Source organism: Zootermopsis nevadensis, unplaced genomic scaffold, assembly GCF_977971745.1.
Source record: "Zootermopsis nevadensis isolate Lab colony 2312 unplaced genomic scaffold, Znev_1.0 Znev_ptg000028l, whole genome shotgun sequence".
NCBI lineage: Eukaryota > Metazoa > Arthropoda > Insecta > Blattodea > Termopsidae > Zootermopsis > Zootermopsis nevadensis.
The window spans coordinates 19527825-19538370 of record NW_028259160.1 but is presented as its reverse complement, the minus strand read 5'-3'; the positions used below and the strand labels follow the sequence as shown (position 1 = coordinate 19538370).

Genomic DNA, 10546 nt, shown 5'->3' with positions numbered 1-10546 from the left:
TGAATATAAAATTGTTCACAAAATTCATGTTGCTTGAAAAGTACCAACGCGAAGTCGTGTAACATTTACTTCAAATGACGTAATGCCGATTTTACACGATCAGAATCCCAGTGTTTAACAATTCTCTAGAAACACGGAGACGGTGGTGATGCTCTGAAAATGGCGTTTTAACCCATAAGATGCCGTCTCAAGTGGACTGAATTTGCCCACCCAACCACAAAGACAACTAAAAGTGTCTCCATAGCAACGATCAGCTGGTTAATGCTATTCAGGGAAGCGATCGCCGTTTGCTCTGCACGATTAGGGCTCGCGTCTTCAAATGCCGGACTCCTGGCTAGAAGTCAGCACGCACTAGGAAGGTCCTGCGACCGGCCTACTTCATCAAGGTTTTCCGTGGTTTTCCTCGGTTCTATGGCAACCAAATTCAACTTATTTAGCCCTCACAGCGCTAATATCAAAATTCAAAATTGTGCTCAAACACAGAGACCCTTACTATCACCCCTTTTCCACTTCCAAATGCCTTCTTCTTACAAAACATATTTCTACCTGAAGGACAAGCGGGCACTGCCTGGGGTCCTTCGTTTTCTCAAATCAAAATTCATGCTACACCCCACTTTCCCGTACTTGGTTTTTCCCAAATTATTAAGAAACAAAATGAAGATTTCAAAACTTCAAAATCCTGATTCTGTCTCAAACTGCTGTTTCTTGCCATTCTCCTGTTCGCCTTCGTTGAACCTTCTTCAGGATCTGCCAAGATTTTAATATAAACACAACTGATACTGGGATACTGGAACGACCCGTTCTTTAAGTGCCTGAAGCTCTGAGGGTCCCAACTTTTTGTTGGCTTCGATCTACAGACATTTTGGTAGGACTCCTTGGACGAGGGACCGGCCCGTCGCAAGGCCTCGACCTCTACACAGGACAACGCAACACAGAAAAACGCTTGAGTGGGATTCGAACCCACGGTCCCAGCGACCAAGCGGCACAAGGCCCACGCCTCGGACCGCGCGGCCACTGCGGACCCATAAACACAACTGAGCAGAAGGAGCAGCCACTGAATTTGATTTTCATTCCGTTTGTCATATTCTTGAAGCTCCGATCTAACATTTCTGCTTCGTCCGAATCCTCACGAACGCCCGGAAGTCCCCCACAGAATTTTTCTCGCCCTTTCTTCTCTAGACGCAATTAATAAGCGGCGACTCACGAGCTACAAAGATTTGCGCAAATCGTCAAGAGAGGTACAGATTAATCTGCGACCAATAAACATGTATGATAAGTTTGGTTCATTATCGTCTGACTACAGCCCTCATTTGCACCAAAATTTTACTGTTGAAAGATGACTCTTGTGGAACGTTGAGCCGTGTAGTGTGGTGGAAGTCTTCCGACGTTTCAGAGGCGCTTACCGTCTCCGTTAATCATGGCCGTGATGTTGGGGGCCCTCAGCACCTCTGAAACGTCGACCAAGTTATACCAGACGACAACGTCCCGGAATCTCTTCATATTATCCGGTGTGAGGACCATTTCGGCAAAAAGCCACAATCTCAGTTATTACAGATGACAAATCGCACTGTCAGAATAGCAACTACCTCGTAACCTCATGTACCCCCACGCCTGCGCCCAGCGCTCTCAACGCTTCTTAAGACCTTCACTTGCTGGATATCTGATCGACTTTTCCGGTTATGACCTCGAAAACAGTCTGACGCACTAATTTATCGCACACACAGAGTGCAGTTGCACTGGCAACCTCATTATTACCCAATCCTGTTTAATTGCCATTCATTTTATTATTTTGTCCTCTCACGTGTCTTTTATTCTTACCCGTGGGCCCCAATAATTAAAATTTTCCGTCTAAAATGTTTCCCATGCCTTCTCCATGCACTTCCCATCCATTCCTCGGCCGAGACTTCAAATAACGAAGCTCCTGTTCTACCTTCCGCAGTCTTTCGGCAATTCTCGTCAGTGTCCATCCAGAACATGTAAAAATTTTGCGGTTTCTCGATAATTCCAGCTCTTATGATCACTTTAACTTTACGTATGAAAACATTACGACAGTCTTACAAGCGCATGAATGAAGTTTGTGCAAGATTTACCTCCTATTCTGACGCGATTGGGTGGAATCAAAGACCAGCTAGCCTCTTTGAAGTCTTCCTCACGTGCTTTTGACGGGCGAGGAGAAACAAAGCTTCAGAGATAGAGACTGGCGGATCGGATTCTCTGAGACAACAACAGATGCTGATTGTAAACTTTTGCTAGACAACCATATCACAATTCCTTGATCGAAGTTTACTTCCAATCAACGGAGACAAAACTGATTCTTGCCAAGGCAACCGGGGAAAAAAAAGAATGTGGTACTTGTGGGTTATCGGGACACATCGCTTTAAAAATAGATTAGATTAAGTCAGGTTATGTTAGGTTAGGTTAGATGAAGTCAGGTCAGGTTAGGTTAGGTTAGGTTAAGTCAGGTTAGGTTAATATGTGTGGATAAATGACATACTTGAAAGTTATTATATTTTATTTCAATAAATGACAAATTATTATATTTTATTTCAATAAATGACATACTTGAAAGTTATTATATTTTATTTGGATATGGATGAGATGTTAATTGTTACAACCTGTCTCCGGAGGCCAAAATTCGCTTATTGATTTTAGAATCGTTTTAAAAATATCGCCGTTATCTAACAACAACCGAGTATACGGTTATACTGATACGCATGCGCAGTTTTCCGACCAATCCGATCCAGATATTCGACTCTCTCGTTTTGTGTCTCGATAACCAGAAGTACCAAGAATGTTTTGTGGAACGACGTCTGCTCAATTACCAATCACACACACTGCATCATAAATCCTTATCCTGACCAGCCCTGGCAGCCTCGACCACTGCATCCAACGTCTGCCTCTTGCAATATCACAGCTGCGATCTGAGCTCCCGTTTCAACTAGAAGTTTATTTTATCTTCAACGATGAAGAAAGTAATTTTTAAACACTATTTATAGAAGTTAGTGGTTACTGTAGGCTACACGGTATGACGAATTACAAGTTCTCAGCGAAGCTACTGGTCCCTGCACAGGGTCATTTGAACGCGAAATATGACAACACATTAATTCTGCCTGTAACATTTATAATAATAATCGGATAAAAGTGATACTTTAAACCAATGAATATCTAACCCTAATGTACATGTTTATAATAATTGGAAACATTTCCCTTTAAATTTATGAACCACCCTTTCTGACACCTAATGTACGGCCTGTAATGTTGCAACGGACAAATATTTTGCTTTTTACGTTCTGAGCACTGCGCCACTAAATCCTGGTTATATTCCACTGTTAATACGTAATTTTGAAAGGAATATGATGTTCGAGTTACATCATGTTTGAATAACTCAAAGGAAATAGTGATTTAATTATACAACATTTGTATGATTAGACGTCTTCAAATAACCATCAAATCTCAAGTCTGTCTGTGCCCGTTGTCATAATATGTAAATTACCTTTACAAAATTATGCAAGATGCAGTTCCTCATGAGTATCATGCGAGCGTCGAGTAGTCATGTATTTCTTAGTGGCGTCTAAAAATGTAGCTGGTCACACTCACTACTCACAAATGCATACTTCAAAAGACTACGAAACCTTCCAAAGGAGGCGGAGAAGACGCCCACTGGGTTGTAGTGCCAATAAGGAGGCTGCCATTATGCATTTCATCAAAACATATTTTATCATTATATTGTAAAATATAATAAATTTCTACAAACAAAATAACACAAATTTATTTAATAAATAAATAATCAACAAGACATTAAATTGATATGAGCATCATATTTGATCATTGCATTCTGAAAAGTATGTATTTCGGACAACCTGGTGCCTTCACACACAAGGAGAATAAAGGAAAATAATCTGTTTGAAAACACAAACATTCATGTGTATTTAACAGGACCATCATCAACCAAATGATTCCGAAATACATCACTTCCTCCATGTAAGGAGTTATCAAGATCGGTCAGCAGATTCGTCATTCACGTTGCTAAAGCCAGAGCTTTCCAGCCTTTGTAAGAGAGAACTTATGATGTCTTCCTGTTCCTGTATTACATCCTGCTGATTACTCGCCATATTCTCCTGGAACTGTAAAATGTATCAAATGTATTCCAGCACTGTTGTGGAAGGAACTACTTCACCAAACGTACAGATTACAAATAAAGTTATTTTCTGTGCATTTGCGAGAATGTGAAATTTGGAAATGGCATCAGTAACAGAGAATTAAGCTACTCACATGCATTCAGTTCTATCAACGTGTTTCATGTAATCCGGTGAGGAGTTCCTTTGTCCTTGTAATGGTTCAGCAGACGAGATTTGATTGGTACACAATAATCGGGAAATACATCCATGAAGTCATTGTGGAAAGTCAAGTAAGAATGAGATGCCAGGTAGAGTTTGGTAATGAACATTCATTTTCGATCATCCTGTATCATTGTGGAACGGCACCTTTTATTTTCATGGAGATCGCAATTCCAGTGCCCTCTTTTCAGGTTCCAGATGCGATGGGGTGAGACTCTTTCTCTACGGCCCCCGATGATACATGATTGAGTCTGGAGCAGTCAATTGCTGCTATTGATTTGGAACAGAAGGGAACAACGTGGAGGGAAACCCACCCCGATAGCTGTTAAGGAATATAATTTTGGTTGTGCCTTGTTCTTAACTTGGAAACTGTTCCTTGTCTCTCACCTCATTTTCTTCAGCAAGTTCATTTGTGTCTGGATCTCTCACATAATATCCATTTGACCCTTCATAACTTCCTCCAAGTAAGGAGATGTCCATTTCAGATTTGGGAAGAAGTTCGTCATTCCCGCCGCTCCGGCCAGTGTTTTGCATTATTTCTACGAGTTTCCTTATGACGTCCTCTTGTCTCTGTATTACCTTCTTCTGACTAGACACCGTATTTTCCTGGAATAGTAAAAAATGTTAAATATAATCCGCACTGTTAGGGAAGGAGGTATTTTACATGTTATATAGAAGTGGTATTCAACCTGGGGTACGCGTACCCCCTGGGGTACACGAAGACATCTTAGGGGGTATGTGAAATTTAAAAATATATATTATTTTATGAAAAACACTAAATAATCAGAAATGTAATTTATTTAATTTACATTAAATGTAGATTATATACTATGTATAACTTGAATTATACGCCAACGACTTTGGGATACAAAGTTGAAGAGAAATTATATCTGGGGGTACGCGAACAAAAAAGGCTGAATACCACTGATCTGAAGAACATGACGAGTTATTTTATGCTTCAAGATACTAAGATATTAGGAAAGATATGCATAGCAAAAAATTCTACATGTTCCAAGGAATTGCAGTTTTGGATATGGCATCTCTGACGGCTGCTTTCAGTGCAAGCGGGAGGGATTTTTTTCATAGGGGAGGTGTTGCTCAGATAATCATGTAATAACAGATTATTCCCCCACATGGTTATGGGAATACATTGATATTCCCCACACAGTCACTGCCACTCGCAGAAATGGATGTGATTAGTCCTATCTACTGTTACTTATTGTTTGCTTTTAACAAATTTGGAATGTGCAGACACTTTAATCAAGTTCTCAAATGTCAGACTTCAAAGCTGTTTAAGTGCACTACTGAAAATAATTTTATACATTGTAACCTTTTTATATACATCTATCCATTGGAGCATTTGACCTTGATCGCACTTTGTAATCTCTTTCCATAAGTCTTAAGACTAGCTTATCTGGATGAACGAATAACCTGTCAACACATTGGGAGAATTAGGGAGGCCAAAGCCCACTCCGGGCTGTAGCGCCTGGGGAGAAGAAGATATTCCGAGAATTATGGCGGTGAATAAGGAATCTGTTTGCTGCTGAAGTAACATGCACATAGACACGCATGCCTTGGAAGGCATTCAAACCTACGATAATAGCGTTCAGTCTAACCTAAGACTAACACAACAAACCTAGGTCGTTCAGCTTGACTTGTGAAACAACTATTCAGAATTAACCAACTGATCAAAGGAACTTGCTGCGTTCTTCATCAGTCGCCTTGCAGGTAGAGACAGCAAGGAATTAGAAACTTTTACCAGACTACAGGACCCTATTTCCACGTTAAAGGGACATAAAGTGACAGAATTCATAAAATCGTACTTGGAAATCCCCTGTTCCATTAATTATGAAGAAAACAATGCCACATGTTATCATCATCTGGTGTGTTCATGGCCTTAAGACACATATGTGATAGTGGAAACTTTCTAGAAAATACAGGCTTCCGACATACCAAGATTTCGTTCATTGCACGTCGCTCTTTAATTCCGGCCTTCAGCGATTTGATGAGATATTTTACTATGTCTCTCTTGAGCTGATCGTTCACCTCGAGCTCGTCATTCACCTCGGGGTCATCATCCACCTCGGGGTCATCGTCCACCGCGGGGTCATCGTTCACCTCGAGCTCGTCATCCACCTCGGGGTCATCGTCCACCGCGGGGTCATCGTTCACCTCGAGCTCGTCATTCACCTCGGGGTCATCATCCACCGCGGGGTCATCGTCCACCGCGGGGTCATCGTTCACCTCGAGCTCGTCATTCACCTCGGGGTCATCGTCCACCGCGGGGTCATCGTTCACCTCGAGCTCGTCATCCACCTCGGGGTCATCGTCCACCGCGGGGTCATCGTTCACCTCGAGCTCGTCATTCACCTCGGGGTCATCATCCACCGCGGGGTCATCGTCCACCGCGGGGTCATCGTTCACCTCGAGCTCGTCATTCACCTCGGGGTCATCGTCCACCGCGGGGTCATCGTTCACCTCGAGCTCGTCATTCACCTCGGGGTCATCGTCCACCGCGGGGTCATCGTTCACCTCGAGCTCATCATTCACCTCGGGGTCATCGTCCATCGCGGGGTCATCGTTCACCTCGAGCTCGTCATTCACCTCGGGGTCATCATCCACCGCGGGGTCATCGTCCACCGCGGGGTCATCGTTCACCTCGAGCTCATCATTCACCTCGGGGTCATCGTCCATCGCGGGGTCATCGTTCACCTCGAGCTCGTCATTCACCTCGGGGTCATCGTCCACCGCGGGGTCATCGTTCACCTCGAGCTCGTCATTCACCTCGGGGTCATCGTCCATCGCGGGGTCATCGTTCACCTCGAGCTCGTCATTCACCTCGGGGTCATCATCCACCGCGGGGTCATCGTCCACCGCGGGGTCATCGTCCACCTCGAGCTCGTTGTTGTGATCCTAGGACCAGAATGATAACATTTACACTTACGTGTCACATAATTATGATATTGGAGGAGATCTAAATTCAATTCAGTGTTCACAGCACTGATTTTCTTTACAATGGGTTTATCTCGGAGCAAATCTAATTTGCACCCTTCAAATTTAAGTGGGGGAGCTAGATATTTGTATTTCAATGCACCTACTGTTGGCACTTTCAGAGGAGAGTTCAAATCTAGGTTCAAGGATTGTAGAAAGAAGAAAGCATCTTTTTCAATAATTTCATCATTCCTTGGATCAGATGTTGAAATAATTCTCAAAAAATTCCAAATAGACAACAGAGAATTACAAAGCAGAGAAGTTACCGAATGAAAATTTCTGAGTGTTGGAAAAATGCGGTGAAATGTGGTATTAACAGTACGAACAATAATATAATCCACACTCAGTCAGACAGAGCGATCTTGTACATACCCAGAACACGTAAAAGGTGAAGAACATCATGAACACGAAGCAGACTACGTCATTTGTGGAGTAGCTGTTCGGTTGGACCGCCGTGCTTACTTGCTCGAGAATGTGTTTTATCCAGGACTGCATTTTGTCCTTGAAGGTGACAGTTGGTGCCGGGCGTTGCAATAACCAAGATACTGCAACAGAACATATCACACCGTCAGTTTAATCGTGTAAGCTCACGTCACATTGTAGTCGCCCTCGAAAATGTTTCTGGTCTGCTCGAAAGATTTCCTTCTTTTAATGAATGTACAGTGTCATTACCGTAAACTCAAAAAACCTTCATTTTATCATGCCATCTGTTTGTTGTGTTAATAGAGGTTGGTAATTATAACATTTATCACGCTCTGATTATTACACAATAAAATTCGAATTCACGTGTCTAAATAGAATGCACCAAAACAAATTAAAAATAATTCCGACACTGAATATAATAATTATCAATATCAAAGTTTTCCATTCTGTAGTTCGTCTTTACCAATTTCCAACTGTTTACTGAAAGCGTTTCCACAGTAATGCAGTATTGTTGACTATTTGTTGTTTGTTGACTTTTCTGTAAACAATGTAAAAATGCAGAAAAAATTGACAGTGGAACCACGGTTCCGGAGAATCTGACGTAAATAGGTCTCTGTATTTAAATTATATTTAAGCAACAAATATAATGAAAGGAAGCTAGCTGAATGTAATGTAATATCAAAATTATCTAGTCTACGACACACTTCCTCTACAAGCGATTTACAGCTCAGCTCTTTCAGCAATAACGAAAACGGATTGTTGACGCCAATATATATTAATGCAACAATGCCGAGTAAACAGATAACGTAACAATTAGTTTCTTAGGTAACATAACTATTGTTTTCGGTCCATATTAACACATTGTTGATATGGATCTCACACACCCTCGTTACGCTTTTTTGCCGAATGGCACTTCAATATAGACGTATTTACATCAAAATTAAGCCCCCATTAAATATTGTACTTTAAGAAATATATTGTAGAAGTTTTACTATAGCCTACAAGTTTTCATGATTCTGCGTTGTTTCTTTTGTACCGTAGAAAGTTTATTGTGAAGAAACTTGCTACTCTGTAATATACGGAAACATTTAAATTTAGGCCTAAAATACACTGGTTTCATGTAAGCTACAAGTGATTAGGAATGTCAAGATATAAAGGTTGACAGTGGAACCACGGTTCCGGAGAATCTGACGTAAATACGTCTTTATAATATAATGAAATGTAATGTAATATAATAATTCTTATATAAGACAAGTACCTGTGATACTCTGAAACGTTTCTACCAGCACAAAATTGTCTAGTCTACGACACACTTCTTCTACAAGCGATTCACAGCTCAGCCCTTTCCGCAATAACGAAATCAACCAACGAAATCGGATTGTTGACGCCAATATATACTAATGCAACAATCCCGAGAAAACATGACGTTTCCTAGGTAACAACAATGCCGAATAAACGTAGCCCCACACACAACCCTGACTGAGGTATTCCGTGCTTTTCCTCAGTTGTAAGGCGAATGCCATGGTATAATTTAATAGGGGCACGGCCCGCCACACCCGATCACGGAGGCCGTCAGCCGAAACGGCCCCTCCCTCTCTGGGTTCAAACCTCAAGGAGGCAACGAACCAAATTCTCTTGGACAACTTGCCTGACGGGATAACCTCCCATCACCAGCAACAGATCCCAGTTTGAATGGTCGAGGCTCCCGCCACGACGAAACCCCGTTAGCGTTAGCATAATTTCCGTATTTTAGTTTAAGACCGTGTACCATTTCCAGCAATGCGCCTCGTGCGCAGGAATGGTGTCAGCTAGGAAGGGACGACGCTTGCGCTTGCGCAGGACTCCGCCCTTAGTTAGCTTTTTGGTTGGTTGGTTTGTTGTTACTATTGGCATATTCATCGCCCTGATGACGGAGGCAGTATGACCTCTGAAACGTTGGTAAACATCGACCAGACTACACAGCGCAACAACCCAGAAGACAGAAATCTTCATACTCTGATGACGAAGGCAGTATGACATCTGAAACGTTGGTAAACATCGACCAGACTACAGGGCACAACAACCCAGAAGACAGAAATCTTCATATTCTGATGACGGAAGCAGTATGACCTCTGAAACGTTGGTAAACATCGACCAGACTACACAGCGCAACAACCCAGAAGACAGAAATCTTCATACTCTGATGACGGAGGCAGTATGACCTCTGAAACTTTGGTTAACACCGACCAGACTACACGGCGCAACAACCCAGAAGACAGAGATCTTCATACTCATCGCCCTGATGACGGAGGCAGTATGACCGCTGAAACTTTGGTTAACATCGACCAGACTACACAGCGCAACAACCCAGAAGACAGAAAACTTCATACTCTGATGACGGAGGCAATTATTGTGTTGACATTACATGACTAAAATAAAGATGCTACAAGTGCATGTGGTGTTTCTTTGGAAGACCTTATTCCAAGTGAAGATGAAGATGAGGAATCAGAAATGTCTGAAGTAGAACTCCTGAAGTCATTATCAATGAAGCAGAAACGAAGGCTACTTAGGTAAGAGTATTATGGCTTATATAGAATTTTCTGAATAGTTGCACGCATGTGCTAGCATTTAATCATCTAGTGACCATCAGTTTCTTCAGTAATGCTCTTCTGTGTCTTTCCATTGAGGCTATATGTGCAATTACTGAAATGTTCCTGTAGCCCTGTTTACGTGACATCTATCAAGACTTATGTGTTTTATTGCATTCATGTCTTTTTGTGCAAATTCATAGCAGTCTTTGGCTGTCAGTATTTGCT

General features: G+C 42.0%; 1 protein-coding gene across 1 annotated transcript; it reads right to left on the bottom strand.

The window, feature by feature from the left end:
* Positions 1–3743: 3743 nt before the first annotated feature.
* LOC110839396 (uncharacterized) lies at positions 3744–9124 on the bottom strand. The gene is made up of 5 exons (XM_087357633.1): positions 9010–9124; positions 7701–7873; positions 6291–7250; positions 4725–4943; positions 3744–4124 (listed from the first exon to the last, which is right to left on the bottom strand). The coding sequence occupies exons 2-5, from the start codon at positions 7821–7823 to the stop codon at positions 3993–3995; spliced, it is 1434 nt and encodes a 477-aa protein (XP_087213759.1). The 5' UTR covers positions 7824–7873; positions 9010–9124; the 3' UTR covers positions 3744–3992.
* Between the last annotated feature and the right edge of the window lie 1422 nt (positions 9125–10546).

What these genes read in the sequence shown, in the direction of transcription:
- LOC110839396 (XM_087357633.1), bottom strand. Translation starts at nt 7,823, where the DNA reads ATGCAGTCCTGGATAAAACACATTCTCGAGCAAGTAAGCACGGCGGTC. An exon ending in GTGCAATGAACGAAATCTTG is followed by an intron (nt 4,944 to 6,290) that starts GTATGTCGGAAG and finishes TTACTATTCCAG; the next exon opens with GAAAATACGGTGTCTAGTCA. An exon ending in AACTTGCTGAAGAAAATGAG is followed by an intron (nt 4,125 to 4,724) that starts GTGAGAGACAAG and finishes TACATTTTACAG; the next exon opens with TTCCAGGAGAATATGGCGAG.